Source organism: Haliotis cracherodii, unplaced genomic scaffold (assembly GCF_022045235.1).
Source record: "Haliotis cracherodii isolate W230 unplaced genomic scaffold, xgHalCrac1.p SCAF_19, whole genome shotgun sequence".
Taxonomy (NCBI): Eukaryota; Metazoa; Mollusca; class Gastropoda; order Lepetellida; family Haliotidae; genus Haliotis; species Haliotis cracherodii.
In genome coordinates, this window is record NW_027266274.1 from 1637340 (window position 1) to 1662515 (window position 25176).

Below are 25176 nucleotides of genomic sequence, written 5' to 3' on the forward strand. Positions count from 1 at the left end.
GCTGGGAAAACTAACCAAATAACCATTGAAGCAGAAGATTCGATCCAATTCTCGTAAGACCAGTGGTATAAGCGAGGATGAGAAAAAAAAAGTTCATAGAACAAGGGAGACAACAAGCGCGTCAATTATTCCATTCCAAAACCAAAGAACTGGTTGGAGATTGAAAATAGATTGTTTGATCACATTTAAACGAATGATATAATAATAATAATGTCAACAAAAACATTTATGCTCCAGGACAAAATTATCAAATGGCGAGAATTACCACAGGGTATATATTATATCAGTGATGTCAAACCAACCAAATACGGTCATCAATTGTTTCTTTCCAATTTCGAAAAAGAGTATATAGTCTGGTCTCCTAGCAAAATGAACGAAGAACTTAGTAAAAATGTTGAATATCACTTTGTTCAAAATAATGGTATGCGTACGAGTAAAAATAATAGAGAATATTTTCATTACAATTTAGTTTCATATCATGACGATCATTGAATCTCATTATTTTTGCATAAAAAAATCCCTCTGTAGTAGCAGTACAGGTATATTAATCTTGCTCCAGTGGATTTGCGGCAAAACTGTCGTTACTTATACTACTCAATCAGTTGGTGTAATCTGAACACTGTCAGCTGCATTAACCTCATAATCAGCAAATAACAAAGTAGTCAAGTTTTCAATACTTCCCCAACAAAAAATCGTCTTCACTCAGATATCATGGCAATATATTCATTAAAAAATAAAACAAATAATGTTGGACTGATCATACAGCCTTGTCTAGTTCCAACTGTACATGTACTCATTAAGCCCAATGTATATGTTCACATGATCTAACCTTGGAATATAGTGTTCCCTCGTTATTGCGCCCTTCAATATAGCGCTAACTCTGATATAAATGCCATACCATGACTCGCTAAGGCAGTTTGAGTTGAGGCAGTTTGACTATTAAATGTCAACATAACGTTTTTGCATTCAAAATACGTGTAGCGCAGGAAGTCCTAACGGTGACTGGTCAAAATCGTTCCATATGTCAAAAAATATCCTGTATACAATTTGTACCAAAGTGCTACGCTACTGGTTCTTATAAATTTAAGAATATATGGTGGAAGCTGCAACTTAAATAGCATGATTTTGGAATATATTATTCCTGTTAAAATATTAATTTCAGATACAATTTCTTCCGACCATTGCATCAAATTTCTTTAAGGTGGTATCACTGGGTACGTTTTAACTGAATCACCGGTTGATTGGGAGGAAACGTGTGCACAGCCGATTGCTAATTTCCGGCTCAGTTTACGAGAAAATACACACTGTAATCTTAATCTCGAATATACTCAATAAATCTTTTTTTTACACTATGAATCATAAATAACTTCTATTCTAATCTTTTTTAAACCTATGAAACGTGCAACGTAGATCCTGGTAGATAGGCAGAGCATGTATACTGTTTTGTTGGTCATCTACCACCTACGACTCGACCTTCGTTAAACAGCTGATCATCTATAACGCTCATCAATTATTTGGACCCCGAACAACAAGAGTCATCAGAAATATAACATATCCCCCCGGCAGCTATCTGTAAAGTAACCACAAGTAAATGTGCAATTCTGTATGTAATGAGTCAAGAGTTGAATGTTCTTGAAGAAGCATACATTGTTTACCCACAAAAGATCCACCATGGTCGCATCCATATGAAATGGAAGGTAAAACAAGTGTGTTTCTGTGGGTTTTTTTATGCAAACAAATGACAAATTACAAGAAACAATAACTAAACAAGCGTATAGTCAACAAAGTCATCTATATCCCCCGCCCATTTTAACACCTTATGGTCCCAAACCAGGTAACTGACCCAACATTTCTCTTAGCCCATGTCAAAATAGCTGCAATGGAAATTCTAAAATAAACATTTATAAAACTCCTGAATATCAAATGGCACCAGTTCAGTATGTGCTTTATAAATAGACATGCAATGTTTGGCAAGGAAATATTTAACAGTTAGTGAACCCACCCTATATTAAAACTTAAATCCAACTTGTTGCCATGTAAACGTAAAAAATGAAAATTTCTAAAATTCCTAAATAGCAAAAGGCACCAGTTCAGCATGAGTCTGATAGACATGCAAAGTTTTGTTAGAAAGTTTTTGAATTGGTTTTGAGTTATGCTCCGGAAACGAACTCTACCCTATAGAACCTAAGTCCAACTTGTTACCATGAAACGTAAAAAATCAAAAAAAATCAAATTCCTAAATAGCAAAAGGCACCAGTTCAGTATGTGCCTGGTAGACATGCAAAGTTTTGTAAGAAAGTATTTAACGGTTTTTGAGTTACGCTCCGGAAATGAACACCACCCTTATAGAACCTAAGTCCAACTTGTTGCCATTGAAACGTAAAAAATATAAATTTCTAAAATTCCTAAATAGCAAAAGGCACAACTTCACCACTTGAGTGATATAAATGCAAAGCTTGATAGATAACAGTTTCAAGAGTTCTGCTCCGGAAACAAACATCACTCGCAAAGTTAGCCTATGTCCAGCATGCTTTCATGAAAATTGGAAAATAAAAAAATTGGAAAAATTCCAAAATAGCAAAAGGCACAACTTCACCACTTAAGTGATGCAAAGTCTGATGAAGAAATATTTAACGGTTTTCAAGTTCTGCTCCGGAAACGATTCAGACGGACACGCCCATAGCTATATCCCCATCTATATCTGGCATCAGTCAATCCAATTATTTGTCTGTGGCCCTTCAGTTTCATGTGGATATCTGGCATCAGTCAATCCAGTTGTTTGTCTGTGGCCCTTCAGTTTCATGTGGATATCTGGCATCAGTCAATCCAGTTGTTTGTCTGTGGCCCTTCAGTTTCATGTGGATATCTGGCATCAGTCAATCCAGTTGTTTGTCTGTGGCCCTTCAGTTTCATGTGGATATCTGGCATCAGTCAATCCAGTTGTTTGTCTGTGGCCCTTCAGTTTCATGTGGATATCTTGCATCACAGTCAATCCAGTTGTTTGATCACTTTAGGGTCAGATGAATCTTTGATTAAACTAGCTGTCTTACAGTGTCTCATTGTCATTCATATGCTCTTGAAATTTTTATGTAGAATTAAGTTTTGACTTGCCAAAACAGTGTGACCTCATCTCTTAGATCACGAGCAGAAGCTTCTTTTAGCCATTATTATCAGTACTTAACTCCTGCATTTGTTTATGGTGTGGAAACATTTTTCACCTTAAAGTGTTTTGCAGCCAACTTCTTGGACCTGTAGACCTCAGAAGATTATTCAGAGTGTTTCCTTTCCATGTAAAATAATCTGCCATGCATTGAGACTTTCAGAGTAACCATAAAATAACATACTCTTCTTAACTTTCTTCATCACAATATAATTCATAACATCCTGTTGAACATCTTTATTCATAATAACCATGATAATATATATATATATATTTATATATTACATTTGTTAAGACTCATCTTGTCATAGGTGAAGCACATGCGTAGTCAAGCTCAACAGGACACTACATGTGCATGACAATTTCTGGATCCAGTCACAAGGACAGCAATGATTTGCCTGCTTTCTGTCCAGGCTATAAAATGATACACATCTCCAAGGATACACTAGTTATCTACATCATTGTTATGTAGTGAGTAATATGGGATACCATGATTAAGTAGGTCAGCTTACTACACTACCTGTGCTAAGACCAGAATCCAACCAATGCAACTTGAGTTGAAAATCCTTTAGTGTTCGAGTGGTGTTGTGGAACAACTTATAAGCCTTGGTCGTCTCCACTGATAGGATAAATGAATTGCCACTTGTGTTAAGACTTTGTACAATCAGTTCTATCATCAACTCATGTGACTACTTGCATACAGATTCCAAAACTCATAAATCTCTGATATTAATTATTTACAGATCCCTGTCTTGCCACTTCAATTGCACTCAAGGAGGGAATGTTGAAATATGATGTGTAACAGTTAAAACACAGTTACATCAATTCATTTTGGATGTATTGTCCATCTTTCCATTAACACACTGAACGATAAAACAAGTAGCCAACATAAAAAGGTACAAGACTATCCACATTATATTTTGCTTGTCAGACAATATTTTGAAAATCATATGCTGAAATTCCTTTAAATATGAAAATAAGAGTTAATCATTCAGCAAAAGTGCAATGTTGCTCCTATTCTCCATGAATACTCATACTTTATTGCATACTACCATGACTCCTGGCCTGTACTTCAACAATTTGTAATAGATTAATGGACTCGGTCAATAATCTCCACATTGCTCTTGATGAAAACTACCTACATTATACCTATCCCCAAAATGATAAAATGAAATTTAATACCGGGGTATATAACTTACTTATATTAAAGTGATGCCATAATAGTCAACAAGTGATGAAGTAATTGCTTAACACACCAGTATCCAATCAATGCTACCAATGACTAGCATAAGCTCCTACAGCAATAAAAAAAGCATAGATTGTCACAATACAGGATCAAGAATTTAAAATTTCCTGCCAAGATTAAGTTAAAAAAAAGATTAGATTATCTTATTATCGTAGACTTCATGACAATAACACGATCTTTTCCAAATAAGACCAAGAACAAATATTTATGAGAAAAAATAGCTATATGTTCAAGCTTGTGAAACTAACAACCTATTTACAAAGCAGTCCTAAGCTACTTCAAACTCATTAACAGATGTGTCAAGTTTTACAACATACACATCACTGGTATTCTGAATTTTGGCAATTCCATAACTGGTTAATAGGAATAGGAGAAAAAACACCTTCTAAAAGTTAAAGATAAGATTTCCTATTCCAGAAATATAACAAAAATTAATTTCCAGACTGAGCGGATATAGACTGTGACAAGTCTGATGCACCATGTGACATTCGTCACACTATTAGTACAAAACGAGATATTGATTCGTTGAGCTTGAGAGAGAATCTTCATACACACAAAATAGGGACATTCCATGTATGTCAATGATGAGGATTGGTACATGTGCAAAAACACAAAACAAAATTAACTGCGTAGATGAAATATTTTTCTATTAGATATTAATGCCAACTAATTGGCGATAGAAAATCTGATCTTGCACCATCCACCCTGGAAAATGTACTCTATTTTGGCCTAGTACTTATCATACCGTGTGACATGCTCACAATTGGTGTATGGCTTATATTTCATGGTAGTATCACTATCAGATTACACTTCCTCCTTGATATTCACAATGTCATCTGAGAACAACCTACTATAACACTTCCTTCACAAAGACTGAGGTTTGTTTGTTACTTCAAAACAAAAGCCATTACCACTGTTGGGAATGCATATATTTATAGGGTGTATACAAATACTAATCCTCAAGTGTCTGGTGGACCAGGGTTATGGCAGCTTGACCTCCAGTATATCTGGTGGACCTGGGCAATGGCAGCTCAACCTCCAGTACATCTGTTGGATATGGTCGATGGCAGTTCAACCTCCAGTACATCTGTTGGATATGGTCGATGGCAGCTCAACCTTCAGTACATCTGGTGGACATGGTTGATGGCAGCTCAACCTTCAGTACATCTGTTGGACCAGGGCAATGGTGGCTCGACCTCCAGTATATCTGGTGGACATGGTTGATGGCGGCTCAACCTTCAATGTATACTACTCAAAAGAAGTTAAAGAACACCCAATTCTTTCATATTACAATAGTTCCTCTCACATGCCAAGACAGATTAACTATAGTAATATGAAAAAATCGGGTGTTCTTTAACTTCTTTTGAGTAGTATATCTGGTGGCTGGGGGCAATGGCATCTCAACCTCCAATGTATCAGGTGGACCAGGGTGACTAACACTTAACAATGGTAACAACTAAAAAAACTCTGTTAATAGGTGCACAATTTTGATGTGCTCACAGTTGTGGCTCATGTCATAATAAAAGAAAGGATGTAGGTAGTCCCATTTTGTCACAATAACTACTGTTTATGCACTTACTATAAGATTATGAAAGATATATATATATACACACAAAATAACATTTTGGCTCATTTCAGGAGTAGGAAGTCTAAATACAAATAAATCCCCAGTTACAGCATAAAACAACATTAAAGCCATATGGATTTAGTGGCAATACAACTAACTACTAATGTAAATGCTTGAATCATATCTAAAACAATCCAAAAATACTTTTTTACTGATTTACCTATATTTGATTGCTTGCATAACAACACTTAGGATTGCAGAATACTGGATGTCATCTCAAATTGAACCAATTTTTTTTCACCAGGAATGTTGCTTAAGAAAAATATTTTAATGGCACAGAATTAGTGGAAAGTTTTAACTTGTGTGTAAAATAACTAGCCCATTATCCAGTAATAATTAAACAGACCATTGGACATCTTGTATACATTATATATTACCATACTTTATCACCAAATTAGACTTCCAAGCAATAGCCGTCATATAGCTGGAATATTGCTGAGCGCGGCATTTAACAACAAACAAATAGCTATGATTATATGATCCCAGTATTTTGCATGGCTATCTGCACATTTCCCATATCATATTCCAAATGCATTTTGATTTTGTCACAATAGGCCAGTTTCATTGCATGTGTGCGTCTACACATGGTGGAGATGATGAGGCCAGTGTTTAGTAGGCAGGTACATAGCAAAGGCCAGTTTAGTTCCACAAAGCTCTAGCCAAGATATTATGCATGCAACTTACAAAGCACAATTACAATGAGCAATCAAGATCACAGCAACAAATGTGTCCTACCTTCCTTAATACTCTCAGCTCAAAGACCACTCTGATGTTTACACAAGTTTACATGGTAAAATGTAAGTGTTGTTTTGCAAATTCAGTTTTACAAACTGATCTTCCTTTGATTTAATAATTCTGCATCTGTGACTATAATGCTGAAGATGGCAACTTTCGTCCCTACGATCAGTGTGTATTCACAAGATATACTCCAACAAATAACAAATGGAAGCAGCTTCCTCAACTGTCACTGTGGGAACTGTGAAATAGTGTTAAATGTCGTGGACTATCACTACAAATTTTGGAGTCACATTTAAACTCTTTCTAGAATGCCTCAACCAATCCAAAACTATACATGCTTAGTATTAAACATTTTTCATTTCATTTGAAAAGCAATTGACAAGTCTGGCAAACACTGCTCCTGCTCATAACAGCATATATATACCTCCAAGTACGGTAAATATCAAACCACAATACAATATCTGAGTAGAAAATTAATAACATAAGCTGTAGCTATCATGGTAGAATTAGCTACTAACAGAACAATATCGATAACATGGCAATATTTTACACCCAGGCTTACTGCTTGCAATGAACAAAATTTAGATTAAGTAAATTTCTGCTCTACTTATCTTTATAAAGAAAGAATACTGCTACAATATATATATATATATATACACATATATGTACACCTTAACATAGTGGCTTTCTCAAATTATCATGATATAAATGTTCCAAGTGAAGAAATAGTAGGGTTGACTACTGTTTAAGGGCCATATCAAGCATTGTACAGCATTATCAATTTAGTGTCACCCACTTACAGTAAGAAACAGTGATGTTACTGGTTGCATAATATTGACATTGAGACAAAATATTTGTATGTGGTAATGGTTCTTACTGGAAAACAAAAACTACCACCATTTTGCCCAAACATTAAGTTATGAATCAATGTGTGTTCAGCAAGGTTGTATTGAACATAATAAATATTACTAACAGAAACTAATACCAGATAAGTTTTATAACACATTATGAGTCAACCCACATCAGGTGTGCTCTAATTCCTCCCAGGTTACAAGTGGTAGCATCTATGATAGGAGTGGAAGCAGGTGACTATGTATGTCTACAGTACATCCACTGATGTGGAGTTGGAGGTATAAGGTGGCTGTTTGTCTGGAGTAACATACTACACTTCTGAAGGCTGTAAGTATCACAGTCCCATACATGGCCAACAGGCTCACAGCTGGCCTGACCAACTCATAATGGCACAACATAGTTGGCTGGAAACAGACCAATGTCACCATCTTTTCTTCCCCTGCACCATCCCATCTCATCCTCGTCTGTTAACTTGACAAACACATCACCTGTAACACAAGACGTGACCTGTCATCACCTGTAACACAAAATGTGATCAGCCATCACCTGTAACACAAGATGTGACCTGGCATCACCTGTAACACAAAATGTGATCAGCCATCACCTGTAACACAAGATGTGACCTGGCATCACCTGTAACACAAAATGTGATCAGCCATCACCTGTAACACAAGATGTGATCTGCCATCACCTGTAACACAAGATGTGATCAGCAAGCACCTGTAACACACGACGTGACCTGTCATCACCTGTAACCAATCATCACCTGTAACACAAGATGTGATCTGCCATCACCTGTAACACAAGACGTGATCAGCAAGCACCTGTAACACAAGGCATAACCAATCATCACCTGTATTACAAGACGTGACCTGTCATCACCTGTAACACAAGACGTAACCAATCATCACTTGTAACACAAGATGTGATCTGCCATCACCTGTAACACAAGATGTAATCTGCCATCACCTGTAACACAAGATGTGATTAGCCATCACTTGTAACACAAGATGTGATCTGCCATCACCTGTATCTCAAGATGTGATCTGCCATCACCTGTAACACAAGATGTGATCTGCCATCACCTGTAACACAAGATGTGATCTGCCATCACCTGTAACACAAGATGTGATCAGCCATCACCTGTAACAAAAGTTACACAATTGTTAGGATGAACCATGTAATGGTTCAGCTTCATGATCTGCTGCCTTTAGAGGAAATGTTGAATATCTAGTTGTCCAGAAGGACAGACAGCTGCAGGAACACAAGGAACTTTCATTGTCCATGACATCTGTGCAGTCTTGAAAAAAACATTAATTGTCTGATGGTATGTTGTCGCCATATATATGTTTTTGTTTCTTGAGTATGATATAGCCAAATACTAATGTAGTCATTTTTACCTAATTCAACCCCAACACAATAATTGGAGTGACTATTTACAGTACAACAATATAACCTCCAAACTATGACAAAAACATCTGTTGTGGACAAAATACCGAAAAGTGAGACCATGTAATCAAGATGTTACAGATCCTTGTGAAATCATCCTCAGTAACAAATTCACTGGTGAATTATGGGTGTGGAATAATATTATATGAAGTGTATAGAAATTATTTTACGGGCATGTGTCATACTGACATTACAAAACAAGTGTCAAAATTCTTGTCTTTGCAGAGCGAAAGCGGGGTTAATACATGAATTCTTACACAAGCTTCGTAAAATCAGTCTGACACACATGCAAGTTTTAATTAAAAAAAATAATTTACCCGTTGTTTCCTAATCCTTTTGAGCTCCTCTTTAGAAAAATGCTCTGATTATAACAATCTAAAGCCATGACGTTGTTTCTAGTATGGAATCATTCCAACTTTACGCCACAGTAAGATTTGAATGATGTCAACAATGCTGTCCGGATGAACAATACACTGATGCGAGTCATGTAATATTTTGACTAGTTATTTCTAACATTATGGGTCATACATATATATATATCAGTACAAGATCATCAGCATTTGCAGGGTTTCTGGACAGACATGGTTTCACTGGACTACACGGGAGTGAATACATACCGGTTTTGAAACTAAATTCATCATCTTCAGTCTTGACATAATCATATATGGCTTTGACAGCAACACCCCGGTCCGTAGCAGGATCATCTTCAACTGACTGATCATCATCAGATTGAGCCTCTCCAAATGGGTTGGAAGCCCCACCATTGTAGTCCTCACTGACGGCCTGCATGCTGCAAACACACATACATGCAGCAGCTTAGCATGGCAATACGGGCACTTACATTGTGTACCAAAGCACAAAGCTTCAACACACCCCCAAACAATGCACAAGATAAAATATTTTCATAACTTAAAGCAGACTAGAAAAACATATTTGTAAAACATGTAACAAAATTAAGAAAGAGGCCTTAGCAAGCTTCACAGCAATTTTCCTTATAACATGTATAAGAATGAATATATTGATGATTGTCATAGAATATTCTTTGTGCTAATGTGACTTACCCATGGAAGAAACTATAAGGTGCTTAAATACCAGGGGGAAAAATTCCTGTGCACCATGAAAAAATAAATCACATTAAAACAATGCATGATAATCACATGATTCTGATTAGTGCAAGAACTGTGAGGGATCGATTACAGCCATGATGTCCCACTGTATGTCCAATTTTATGCCAAGTCATGGAACAGCATGGTCAAGACAACATCTGAGGTTCAGACTATAGGACTAAAGGTTAGTCCTCTTCACAGATGAGTCAATGTATCATTTTGACAGCAGTGATGGCCATTGGCATGTTTATCAACGTCAGCTGAAACGTTTTGTTGGTGGGTGTGTTGTGCATTGTTCTGCTTTCAGTTGTTGGAGCATATTGGTATGTGGAATCCTCACAAGATCCTTCTCGTGCACATCGATGGCAATTTGACAGGTGTACAGTACCATGACAAAGTTATCCATCCTCCTGTTCCTTCAATGAGTGAGTGAGTTAATGTGGTTTTATGCCGCTTTTAGCAATATCACCAGAAATGGGCTTCACACATTGTACCCATGTCGGGAATCGAAGCTGGGAATCGAATGCTTCAACCACTAGGCTACCCGACCAATGGAGGTCACATCACCTTATAGCAGGACACAATGCACGCCATGTGTGGTCACTGCTTTTATGGACAACATAACATCCCTACACTCCCTTGGCCTGCTGTTTCTCCAGATGTGTCACCCATGGAACATGTGTGGGATGAAATGAAATATTGTTTTACACAGACTTCCAAACTATTTGGTGACAAAGGGCCAGCTGCAACAGGTCCAGATCTGTACTGACACCCCACACATCTTCCTCAAAGATCTTGTGTTGTCAATGAGGCGCCATTGTGAAGCTTATATCGCTGATGGCGGTCATACCCCATACTGACATGTGAACTGATAATTGACAGAGGATATGTGTTGACACTGTCATGATGAATTCATGTTTCATAGACATCAATATATTGTTATGTAGCAAAATCATTCTTAGTTTGTGTATACCGGTACTTATTATTTCCCACGCTAGTCAGTGATGCACACAAACATCTTTCCTCTAGCATATATTGTAAAAAAAACCCCACTAAACAATACTAGAAAGACAAAAAAATTGCCTTTAACTGTCGTAAAAGATCTTTTACATACATGCTTTTAGTCCCAAGAATTCATTACATTTTAGATACAATACCCTAATCTGTCTATAAAAGTTCATGTAACATTTCTCACTTAATATCCAGTAAGGAGTCCAGCGCTCATGCGGCTTTGGCTGTCCAGTGACTAAACAGTTAAGTTGAAGTTGGCTCATAATCATCCTTATTAACCTGTATCTGTGATCTCTTTTTCAATTATGATACATACATTGGACCCATTTGCCACCAAATTTAGTTTGAGCTGGTCCAAATGTCAAGAAGACAAAAAAAAACATGCTATTAAATGTTCAATATATCACAGAAGAAAATCCCCATCAGCCAAATACTTTTTTTTTTCATTCTGCAGGCAGTTTGAACTTCTTGCATGTAAGAAATATCATAATACAAACTGACTTTTGACAAAGACAAGGTTAGAAACTAATTCTTATTTTCAGTTGTCTTAAATATCAGCTACTCATTAGCCATCAACCAAAGGTAAAACAGTAGTCCATAAGGAATTGTCCATTGTCCTTCCTGTGTTTTACTACTCTTGGACTAGTGGACTTATGTAAATTTTGAACACTGTTACAGTTGAAACCCAAACATCATTGAAGTAATAACATTAGAGACGTAGCTTGCTAATAATCTCCAGGTCACTGGTTAATCAGAACCAATTTTCTTTTTTCATAGGCCCAAAATGAGTAACGTGATAAAATGCTTATGTCCATACCCAACCACCACTGTGACAAGTCTCACAATGGCCAAATGTTGTGCATGCCATCATATCAGGATTAGTTTGGTTCAGTTAATCTGGCACAAAAGAAAGAAAAGTGAAAAACATGCTTTTCACATAGCCTGCCACACAAAGGTATAGCAAATGATGCTAGTTAGTTGTTTGTCATGTCATTTCAACTGCATGCTTTGTGGCAATTTTAAAACCTGCCATGCCATTACAAACCAGCCTTGGGGGAAAAGCCAAACAAAAAAAGCCATAAGGATCTCAAGCTCACCATTAAAACTTCTTTTAAAAATTAATGTTTACACTCCCAGGAACATGCAAGTAAATTTCACTTAATAGTTTCACATTTCAAAGATATTGTTCAGTTATCAGTAGGTTGTCCAGTGGTGAATGTGGTAAACAGCATATGTTAATTCTAAATTACCTTGAACATTTCATAATTTGACCTCTCCTTACCATGACCATATATCCCGAGGGACACACCTCTAGGCTAGTTGGAGACCAATCGCTGTTGCACTCAATGCATCAATTACACTCATTGGTGCAGCCAGTCCCTCGATATATGGTCTCTGGCTGGTCAAGTTGACCTTACAAAGTGGTCACTCAAAAGGTTAACATATCTGGACCAAACTTTACGCAGTCCTTAACTGGTGCCTTTTAGGTTTTTAAAGAATGTATGATGTTTTTATTATTTCCAAGTGTTGTTTAGCATTGCTTAGGAATTTTGGAAAATGTTATTTTTTCTTGTTTCCAAGAAGACCTGAAGTTATTAAGGAAGATCAGAGATAAAAATGTCTGAACGCGAAGTAAGTAAAACCTCTTATGAATTTTGATTCCATGCTTTTTTTCTGTACAGCCAAACCATCCCCATGGACCTCCATGTGTCAAAATGGATAATCGAATATTAAGAAGTGTTGCTTGGGAGGCATATGTTACTGCTTGAAGCTATATTTAGGGCTCCAAGCCAAAATGGTTAAGAGCCCTATTGTTATGGTTTGATTCAGTATTACACAATGTGACGCCAGTATTTATTTTATGTTTAACTTATGAGATATTGGATTTAAGCTTTTCCAAATTCATTTTGTGCCCTTTTAGGGCACACCTACAAATGATCTCTATACATCTTACATCAATATTACCTTTAATTATATTAGAAAATGTCAATTTGAGACTTATCTTGGATTCAAGTTCTGATTTCTTTCATTAGGTTGCTATGGAAACCAAACTTGACCTCAGAGGAATTGATAGATACTATAAATCAGATAATTCTTTGTACATGATAATTTGTACATCAAATAGTTTAAAAGAAAATGGCAAAACAAGTTACAGCTTACAAATATCTGTATGGATGACAGACAAACCTTTCAGAAAAAATGACGCACAAGTCACATTCCCCGGTACTCCAAATTTGGTTGAAGCCAAAATACCAATTGATGTGACTGTATTGGCAAAAATAAGAGAACTACAATACAGCAGAGAGGTGACTGTTTATTCTGACAGATTACTTTTAAAGGTTAAGACAACTCAACCTCTGTGCTATGTTTCTGGTATGTGTTCTAGAGTCAAAAATGGTGTCTAGGTCTTACACAGGCTGTTTTATGCCACCATTAACTTAGAAACCAGTGATCCGATTTTGTCCAAATTGTCCAACTATGATCTGATACTGATTAATATCTTTCTCACATCTGCACAAGGAAAATTATGTTCACAGTAATGGACTTTCAAAAATACAATAAGAAATAGAAAGGTTTTCAGTGAATGCAATGTACATAGTGGTGATATTTTCAATCCTTTATTCACACTACTTTTTTTGTGTTGAAAGAAGAATCAATAATATGTGTCAAAAAGCACTATTCACTGCCTCTAAAGTCAACAGAGGATCAGGGACAGACAAAATTAAGTGTCAATAAAATAAATGACATATCCCCATTAACTGCCTTTACATCGACAGAGGATCATGTGACAAAACACATAACAACCCTGGTAGTATATTATTTGAAAGTCCTTTACTGTAATCATATGCTTTCTGTTGCTAAAGAGAGTGACAATCAAAGCTATAACCAGAATCACCCATTGACTTCATTACTTACTCATTGAATTTAAATCTGGCTGACTGTGCTTCATGTATGGGTTTTTTTATTGATGCTTTCCAAAACAGGAAGTGATATACTTAAAGCAAGAAGCATAAATAAAATATATAGATAAATAAACAAATGTTCTCCTTGTCCTTTAGTTCTGCTATGTCTCTGGTCTCAAAAGCATGATGAGACCATCACCACCACAGAGGCTGATAAGGCTGCTGTCATGGATACAGAAAAATTTATGCAGCTGGTTAACAAGTCCTTTGAAGACACCACCACTTACACAACCCCCCCAAAAAAACGACTCAACAGCCAAATTAGAAAGAGTGTGCAAGAAAACCCTCCAAGAACTCCACAGTAATAGAGAGATAAATGACACTGTATTCAACAAACTGAAGCCCATCAACTTGCAGCCCCCTCACACAGGAGCCACTGTCAAAGTTCTGGTCAAAGTCAGAATACTAGTTGGCTCCAGAGGCTCAGTCTTCTGCAACAAAGCCCAACACCTTGCCAAACTACTTTCCACCATAGGGGAAAGTCCAACATTACCAATTCAAGCACCATTGCCAACAAAAGAAACTGAGCTCACAAGCTGCATGGTCAGATACAATGCTGTGGACCTTTCATTAACATACCATAAAAAGAAGCCCTCGGAGTCCAACATAGCGACTTACAGACCCACATCGACCAGTTGGACACATAGCGACAGCATCTTACAGTTAACTGCCTCCTGATCACCACCTTACACTTCAATGGCAAGACTATCAGCAGAATCAAAGTCTCTCAATGGGCTCCCCCTTGTCCCACTTATTACAGAAATTTTCATGACAAACTTTGAAGAATCTTTCTTAACATTACCCTCTCAACCGTTCTAACTCTTATGCTTGTACCAACAGTAGATGACAGGTTCACCATCCAAGACACAGACCAGGGCCATGAAGCCCTACTGGATAACCTCAACATTCAACACCCAAGAATCACGATCACCATGGACACCAAAAGCACCCTTGCTCAATGTGCAACTCGACCAGTATATTCATGACATGTCCTACACATACCTAAAAAGCCATAACTGCCATCCTCACCTGACAAGCCATCTGCAATCCTTCAACACACCTTTATCACACTCAATGGACACCCCAAACATCTGGTAGAGAAAATCTTTGAAAAACCCAGGTAACCCATCAAAAAGATCCTGTTTTCAAGTCCAAACCAACACCATCGCCCATCCTCATTCACATCCCCATATTAAGGCCCTACCAGTCACAAGATCAGATTTCAAACAATAACAGCCACCATAGATGTGATATTCAGCTCAAGACATTTAGAAACATCTAACCAATGGTGAAGGTCACACCAAGTCCCCCCAAACCCTAGGGGATGTGTCTATGAGATATCATGCAAATGTGGAGACAAATGCTGTAAATCATGAAAGTTTTGTGAGCAGGAAGGTACAGCAAAAACTGCAAGTGACACACACTAGCATGACACAGTTGTTGTTGCAGACAAAACAACAAACAAAAGACTTAAAGATCAGCCCTCTTGGAACATCTCAAAGATCCTGACCACCATATATCCAGGCAACAAACCACGATTCTCCATACCAAGAAGAGGAAACTTCAAGAACCTAAGGAAATCCAAAGAAAAAAGCTAGCCATTAACAGAGACAAAGGCATCTACCTATCCAGTATGCACTCCGAGATGCTTTCATCACATCATCAACTAGATATGGACATCTTGATTGCCTTATTGTTAGTGTTACCATCGTGAGCTCCATGTTGTTATACCCAGCCCAATCACTTCACCTTCATTGTGCATAATTGGCTTAATTCTCTCGTCGTAATCTCATTGGCTTCTTTTAATTTTTTTGGCATCTTTGAACATTAATCCTCCTGTGTGAAAACCTATCATTATATATCTGAAACGTCGTTACAAAGAACAAAGTTGTTATCCATAAAAAAGAGAGTCATGTGTTCATATAAAAGTTTGTTACAAACTGAACTAAACTATGGGACTTTAATAAACTAAACAAAAGCTAGAAGTGCTTATTTGTTTAAATAATCTGAGCTAAGGTATTTTTTTTCTTCTGGTTCTTAGTGCACTGGCAACTGTTGACTTAAGAAAATATTTGTACCTTCACACAGTCTAAATGAGTTGAACGATGGATAACATTCGTTCATTGCTGTTATTTCCTGATTAACTAAAGGTGAGACCTTGTGACTGGATATCCATGTATGACAACTTTCATAATGCAGCAAAACACGGATGTTCCATGGAGCCCCACATCGCTGCTTTCATCTAAACAACCTTGTGTAATACATATGACATAGCTAACTAATAACTAAGATTCGGTATGTGATGTTAATGCCCTTCATTAGCCATTCTTACTGGGTATAGCTGTGCATGATTAACTATGTATACAATGTGTACTATCAACCCATATTATACTACAAGGGCCATGTGTATCTTCAAATGCAGTGTATGGCATAAATCTGGTCTTATTAACAGATTAACTCTTAACCTACCTGGATATGGTCCTCATGAACATTTGCTCCATCATGTTAATTTTAATTCCATCTTTAATTTGGTGCATATTCCTTGATAGTCGAAGGATATCCCAACCTGTTAGAAGGCTAATTTTGATGACGCCGGTGTGGCTGTTCATTTCATGTGCATGTGCCGAGTCCATGCAAATTAGCCAGGTGTGCGACACACAGTAGTCAGTCCATTTGCAAGTGCCCTGTCCATGCAATTAACCCAGGTGTGCCAATACCTAGACTTGCCCCAGGTGTGAGCTTAGTTTATTGATGACTATGGACATAATCTTTATATTATTATTTTATTTATTTATCTATTTTTGTTTTATATGTAATATCTATTACTTCTGTTCACAAAATCCTTTATGAAAACATATCTTATATTATTTCCCCTGTCCCCTTTTTTCTTACTGTTCAATTAACTAATATTCATCACTTACATTTCCCCCAGCAAATCCTTGTGTTTTACAGTCCCTATTGTGCAAATATTACCTTGTATATCATCACTGTTATTTCCAAATGTATTTTTGAAGACGTCTGCACACTTTCACTCACTTCCAACCACCGATTGTCTGTCAGTATATAATACTTGGCTTGAAATGAACTTCGACGATGGGGGTTGATAGTATATAACAGGCAGTTGGTGGGCATATTTGCAACAATGATGTACTCACAGAACACACATACATTCCATAATTGTTTACATTTTTGTAATGCCGGTATTCTATATATATAGATCACATCTTCTCTACCATGCTATCCTACAAATGATTATGTTACTCTGCTGTGGAGATATCCACCCAAATCCAGGCCCTTATAGATTATCAGATCTGAACATAGTTCAACTAAATGTACATAGTCTTAAGGATAAGATAGACCTCATAGCTATTGAGTTTCAATACTATGATAATATCTGTATTACAGAAACGTGGTTACATCCTGGATAGTCAAGTCTCTATTCTTGGCTATTTTTTACCGTTTAGGCTTGATCACAACACTAGAGTTGGTGGGGTCGCAATATATGTCAGGAATAGTTTACACGTTAAACACATGGACCAATTAACTATAACTGGACTTGAGACTTATATGGATCCAGGTCATATCCAAAAATTGTAGTGTATTAATAGGAATATTTTATAGAGGAGACAAAAGTAACTCATACTGGGATCTCATTGACAAATCGATAGGTAATGCCATAGGCCTTAATATTGATACAATTATAACAGGAGATTTTAACATTGGTTTTCTCGGGAGTAATTAAAAAAAAGAAGTGAATATCTACAATCGGCATATGGTCTGAAACAGATCATCTCTGAGTCAATTTTAGAATGGCTATATAGATAATATAGTAGATAAAGTAAGCCCAATGATTAACTGCTTCAGAACTTTCAAATACCGCCTGTCCAGAAAAAAGTTACAGAATATATATTTATCATTTATTTTACCAATATTCGACTATTGTGACCAGATATGGGATAACTGTTCTCAAGAACAAGCGTTTGTATTGGAAAGGCTAAATCTAGACGCACTGAGAACAATATGTGGAACTACTCGTGGTACCAGCCACGTGTCTCTATACTCTGAAACTAACCTTACACCCTTATCCAAAAGACAGCAATCTCATAAATAAAAAACATTTTACAAAATGGTTAACAAGTTGGCCCCTGAATATCTGTGTAATCTTGTTCCTCCTAATGTCTCAGCAGGCCCACATTACAATTTAAGAACTTCTTCACAGCTACAGACTGTAAATGCTAGAACAGCTAACTACCACAAGTCATTTTTACCTGACACAGTGCGAATGTGGAATGAATTACCGGATAATGTTCAGTCAAAATATACTGTAAATGACTTCACTAAATGAACAGAAAATCCTAAAATATGTGGCTTTAACTTAGACTATGGTACCTGTTTCTGTCAAATTATCTGTTGCCACCTCAGGTCAGGATGCAGTGATTTAAATGCACACAAATATCATAGACATATTCATGAGTCTACTGCCTGCTCCTGTGGATATCATTATGAGGATCCTACACATTACTTCTTTTCATGTCGCAACTACTGCTATCTTTGGAACAGTGAGTGAGTATGGTTTTACGCCGCTTTTAGCAATATTCCAGCAATATCGCGGCGGGGGACACCAGAAATGAGCTTCACACATTGTACCCATGTCGGGAATCAAACCCAGGTCTTCGGCATGACGAGCGAACGCTTTAACCACTAGGCTACCCCACCGCCCCTCTTTGGAACAATTTGTACTACTATATAAAATGATATGACTTGGATTCAGTATTATACTGATACTAACTTTGCTATTTACGATCTGTCCATTTGTTCATTACAAAATCTAAAAGATTTAAAATATAAATATGTCTTCTTTACGATTACATCAATCAAACAGTTCTTTGTATGTGTTTGTTTGTTTTACCCAGCACTCAGCAATATTCCAGCTATATGATGGCGGTCTGTAAACGATCGAGTCTGGACCAGACAATCCAGTGATTGATAACATGAGCATCAATCCATGCAATTAGGTGTTAACGTGTGATATGCTGGTATGCTTTTTGTTTATGTACCGATATATGTATGTGTGTATTTGAGTGTGACTTCACTGACTTGTATATACGCATCATAATATTTGCAACAGTAGGTACAATTCATCTGAATTTATTACTTTATGTACAGTTTACTCTTATTAATTGTTAAATTCCTTTGTAGGAAGAGGTGTTTAAATAGGTTTAACCTGTTCACCAAACCCATTCCTTTTTTATGTAAATAAATATTGTTTAAATCAACTAAGATTTGCGACATTTGGAATGACAGAAGCATGAATAGTAGCCATAATGTATGCTCACACTGTCAATGCCAAGGTGAGCTAACAATGTTCATGCTTCAATATATCTACCAGAGAGAAATTCGTTTGGAATACTGCGGATCATCTAGTTCAACTCACTGACCCGAAGGATTTACATAAGATGGAAGACTGACAAAGCACCATGACATAAACTCACTTGGACAATAGGTCCAGGTGGCCTGAAAAGTCTTACTTGTGTTTAGACAATGCAGCCATGAATTTGTTAATAAATTAGGGAGATAGAAAATTCTGTCCCCACTGAATGTGGACAGATGTGATTACTTATTAGTCAAGAGTAATCAGGTGTCTCAGGTCATCTGATACAACTAAGCTAACATGCTCCAAAACTGCCATCCAAGGGTTAATCTGCCTGGTTCTAGGAGACTGAATGCAGCAAACCCGACAGTCAAATCAAATGCAACGAGCTGGTGCAGGTCACAAAGAAAAAATGGTATACTTGTGGTTGTTGGTAGATGTTGCTTGCTCACAGCTTGGTTGATGGTCAGATGAAAGGCCTTCAACACAAGTAGTGTGCATGTCTTGAGCAGGAGATATTGCAAAGCTGGTCTTCTGCCTACATGGTGGGCGTGGAGGGGAAGGCGGTTGCTGACATTCTAGACTCGTCTTTTCTTCTGTTATTGGCACATCTTCACCACCACCTTCATCTTTTTCATCATCATCATCATCATCATCATCATCACCAAATGGATTGAGACTCTCATCATAGCTAGGCTGCCTGAATACACACACCTTCTACGATAACTGTGATGATTTACTACCTCTTTACATTAACAAAATACCATGAGATCAGAGCAGATAGAAATGTAGGAAGGAATTAGGAATTACACAACTGATATGATATATACCTGGGTGGTTGTGTAACTGTAGCTGCTGCAGTATTGGTGTCATTGGCCCTGGACTGGGTTGTGGTCACTGTGTTGTAGCTGGGTGGTTGGGCATGGTCAGACCCATAGTTCTCATAGCTGCTCTCTCTGTTATGGCGAATACGAGTAATGGTGATACCATCTCCACTGACAATCTGGGACTTACCACGCTTGGATATGGACTGTAGTTCTGGAGAGTATTCCTATAATGTAAAGATATATTAGAAATTAGAAATGTCAACACATAGAATCTAATAAGCTTAATTAGAAATATTTGGGACAGCTAGGGTCTACAATTAGTAATTAGTGCTAGTTTACCAAGTCATCTGAACCACATAGGTGATTTCCAAAAGACAAGCCTTCATGCTGGAATACCGAAGATAAGGCAGATCTATAGCCCTCCATAGTATGACAAAACTTCTTGTGTGTGAATGTGCAGGCTGTTGAGGCTGCCATAAAATATGTCCGAAATGAAGTGAATGTACACTTAGCATTAAATATTTTCGGTATGTAATCTTTTCTCATCTCATCATATAATGGACATTCAAATATGACACGAAATTCATCTTCAATCATACTTAAATTACCAAATGTGCACATTCTGTCTTCGCGAACATTTTAGGATCAAGACAGAGGATCAGACCTTTAAGTTGTTGTGAATAGCAATAAGATTTTGATAATATGACTGGATTTTTTATGTGACATTTTTACTCGCCCAAAGATATGCAGCCTAAGAGCCTCTTTGAACATAAATAGCAGGAGACACCTCCTGAGAGTGCATTCTTGCCTCTGGAATGTTGTGCAGATTAGGACTGCTGTCGAAGTTGTAATAGACGCCCAACACATTAGCATCTCTATAGTTGTTGAGGGAATATCTCCAGAGCATTTAGATGTTATCACTTGCTGAAGCAGTGCTTTTTGAAAGCACAACTAGAGTTGCTGGTGTCATCACTTATCCAGATGGCCATGTAAGGTGTAGCAGTCACTGGAACTAACCATTAACCGTTGCCAGTGGAGCACCCACTAATGGACAGATGGAAAAGACAGTGGCCCATCTGCAGTGTGGAGGAACCTGTTGAAGCCATGGAAGCCCTTGGTAGCAGGACAGAAAAGCATGGTTTTGCTGATAGACATACACCATAGTTGGATAACCACATCAAGCACTTCATAGTAATAGGCTGTTTGAAAAGTCCCAGGTCCAGGTTTCTTTGGCTGAGGTGGTTCCAACACAAGGATGTTTCACACCCATATAAGAAGTTCAAACCCTTTTCTCCTCTGTATCTGATCCATCCTCCGAGAGAATCCCAAGAGGGGAACCAGGAGGCACATCAGGTACTGGTATCAGAGAAATCTGAGCTGTCATTAAGGGCATCCATCTAAACCGTGGAGTGACCTGATAAACCTGGTTGGAAAAAGGTTAGAGGTTGATGCTGTAACCTATTTTATTAAAGCTTTGAGCTCCATCCAGGGATTCAGTAGATTTTGATCGACACTAGATCCCATACTTGATCCTATACCAGCGCCTGTGGCCTGGAGTGTTTTAACTCTTTCAACACCGCTGGCTAGTTTACCGGCCACAACGTTGTGACTCCCCAGACACCGCAGGCCGGTTTACCAGCCAGGCCGTAGTCACATCCAAATAATATATAATTCTATTAACTTACCTGTTAAATCATTCATTTACTAAATCTATATCTTTCCACAATGCCTGAAAATATGTTTTTCATTTCAATTCCTCATTCGATAGATTTAAATTGATTAACTATTTCCCACAGCCATTGAAAAATATTGAAAAAGAAATTCTGGCACACATGCTTCGACAAAAGGTCCCTACAAAAAAATCAAAGAGTGAAATGTGGACATTTGAAGCAAATGTGTGAATAAATTAAATAAAGTAATGAATATGATCAAAAAAAATAACTCTAAAAATTGTCAAACTTGCATCTAAGTTACAATTTCCATCTTTTCATGTGATCTTGTAATGTAAGTCAAACAACATCTCAGCTTTTGTCACCTCAATTTTCACACTTGGACACTATGTTTGATGACAAAATATATGCATAAGATATCTTTGTCACAGTTAGTAACCTAGATATGTCCAAGAAGTTCCATATTTTATCCTTAATATGTTCAGAATAACACGAATCAACTAAAATCTTTCATCTAAAGCTGAAATTAACATACATGAGATAGTATCCATTGCTGTAATTTGATTAGCTGTCTTAGGGCGCATGCTCCAATTTGACCAATCAATCCTTACAGCAGATTACAGCAAAAAACATCATTAGAAACCAATTTCTATCCAATAAAAATGCACTTTACAATTAAGAATATACCCCGGGCAAGGCTACACTAATATTATGGATGTACAAACATCGAAGGAATCTTTGCACTCATTCATACAAAGCTTAAAAAACAGAGGTATTTTCTCATGTGAAGAAACAGAAAGCCACTACTATTGGATAATAGGTGATGATAGATTATAATAAAAATATCATAAATTCCCATTCCCTCCAGGGTGAACAGTCATTTGAACTAAGTAAATGGATATTGTGAAATCACCACAATTTTCGCTTCCTCTGTGCTTAATCTTGACATTATGAACATGTTAGCTTACATTTTCATTAAAAATGAATTTAAGTTGTAAATGAATTATTTAGCTTATATTATAGAAATAACTATCATATTAATAAACAGTAGGATTGGGCCTTTTAAATGGTGTAAGACATGCAGTTTCAAAGATGATTTACAAGCTGATATTTTCATAGATAAATGTAGGGTTCATCTATCACCCTAGAGTCACTGGTAACTTGGTTTCATAGCAGCTAACTCTTATGGTAGGATAGTGTTGAAAGAGTCAAAACTGTGCCTCAACCCAGACTAAGTGCCAACCTAATAACCAGTCACAGTGCATGCTGCAGCCAGCACTCAAATGCGCTCTTGCTCCAGCCGGCACCTTCCTTGTCTTGGCCAGCGCTTGTGTTTCACCTGGTTCTCATGCTCCAGTCGGCATTCATAGAAGACAGTCCAGGTGATGCTGAAGCGCTAGCTGTCATGGAGGTTAGCAGTAACCTCCTAGAAAGGTATCTGTGAGCATCAAGCTCCTTGCGAGTGAAGGAAAAGGAAAATGAGTGATCAAGGACAGATAATTCCAGATTGGTAACCCAGGGCAAGGGGTGTCCCGGATAAACAAGCAGAATGTTCTGGATTCTGTGTTACATGATCAAAGTGAAAATGGAAATTGCAGGGTGCTTTGTCTGGACAAGAAAAATTTATCCTTTGTGTGTTTGGTTGCAATAATTATTACAGCTGTTCGAGAGCAGTCTGTAAATAAATTAGATTGGATCAGACAATCCAGGGATTGACATCATGAGCACTGATAATTGCAATTGGGATAAGATAACATGTGTCGCTCAAGTCACTGAGCCTGACCACCCAATTCATTTTGTTGCCTCTTATGACAAGCATAGGTTGCAGGGGTCCAATATTCTTACCTGGTTGAGAAAATTTCATGTTCATGGGTTAGCCTTTCACAAGAAAGAGATCCCTCATGAGTGGCTGTACACCACTACAGCAAAAGCAAAACCCACAATGAGCAGGATGGTGAAATTTTGCCTCCCATTTTCATCAGAGGATCCTTCTATAATTCATCTAAGATAATGCAAAAGTTTTTCTATTACCAAAAGAAATTACCTCAAATGCAGGCCAGTTCATTGCCATGTCTATACCATTGTTTGCAGACCACCATTTCAAGTCCTTATCTGGGTCAGTGTTACCTATTGTAGAATGCAAGTCTGTGTACAGCTTAGCATACCTGAAAATAAAAACATTGTTGATTTGACATAATTAGGTAGAGAGACTAGGTACATTAAATTTCTTTATTATTATTTCCCTAAAGTTTGTTTTTTACAAATTGTAATTTCACAAGTATTCATTATCAGGTAAGTTGAAGTTGTACTTGTATACATTTGTATACTTATCCTGCATTACTCCTTAATGCATTTACTGCTTACCTTAAGACAGAAACAGTGCCTTGGGATGGTCCTAAACTGAAGAAAAATTTGTTTCCAATCAAGTCTACTGCTGTCTGAATACCAACTCACACAGCCGTCATTATATCACCGGAAGTGATGTCACATTTGGCCACATTTCTGCTTGTCACAGGTAAAAAAGATTTGAAGCTGTAGTGAGGAGGCAGTTCTGCGACAGGTGGGCCCTTAGACGTTTTGCTTGTTTGTTGTTTAACGCCACACTCAGCAACATTCCAGCTATATGACAGCAGTGGGTAAATAATCAAGTCTGAACCAGACAATCCAGTGATTGACATCATGAGCATCGATCCACACAATTGGGATACGATGACATGCATCAACTAAGTCAGCGAGCCAGAACATCCTGCCTCTAAAGGCAAGCATGAGTTGACGAAGACCTATTCTACCCCAGATCTTCACTGGTCCTCTTAGACGTAGTAATGCAGGATAAGTATACAAATGTAAAAAAAATATTTAGATGTTACTAAATTTTTTACCTATCCTGCATTACTCCTTATACATCTGGCTCCAGACATGAGGAGTGTCAGACCTCCAAAAACATCTTTCCATGACTGCTCTGATGGAACAGTGGCCATGTAGAGCCACTGTTGAGACAACAGCCCTTATCTCATGAGGATTGTGTTTGCTCTCGGAGGATCAAGTTTTGCTATTTCATGTGCCTGTAGGATGACTGCGCATAACCATAGTGACATGGTGTTGTGATTTACTATGGTCATGGACGTCTGGGATACTGGCAACAACAGTTTCCGGGTC

General features: G+C 37.4%; 1 protein-coding gene across 2 annotated transcripts in view; it reads right to left on the reverse strand.

Annotated features, from left to right (window-relative positions):
* Nucleotides 1–3216: 3216 nt before the first annotated feature.
* LOC139466658 (protein kinase C and casein kinase substrate in neurons protein 1-like) overlaps nucleotides 3217–25176 on the reverse strand; it is a 73475-nt gene continuing 51515 nt past the window's right edge. Inside the window, exons 7-11 of one of the 2 annotated variants that reach the window (XM_071248246.1) lie at nucleotides 24065–24185; nucleotides 20354–20574; nucleotides 19945–20223; nucleotides 9690–9862; nucleotides 3217–8111 (exon numbers count right to left, since the gene is read on the reverse strand). In XM_071248246.1, coding sequence (XP_071104347.1) covers nucleotides 8005–8111; nucleotides 9690–9862; nucleotides 19945–20223; nucleotides 20354–20574; nucleotides 24065–24185 — 901 coding nt within the window. In that variant the 3' untranslated portion in view covers nucleotides 3217–8004. The remainder of the gene's footprint in view (nucleotides 8112–9689; nucleotides 9863–19944; nucleotides 20224–20353; nucleotides 20575–24064; nucleotides 24186–25176) is intronic. The other variant, XM_071248247.1, reaches the window with a different exon arrangement.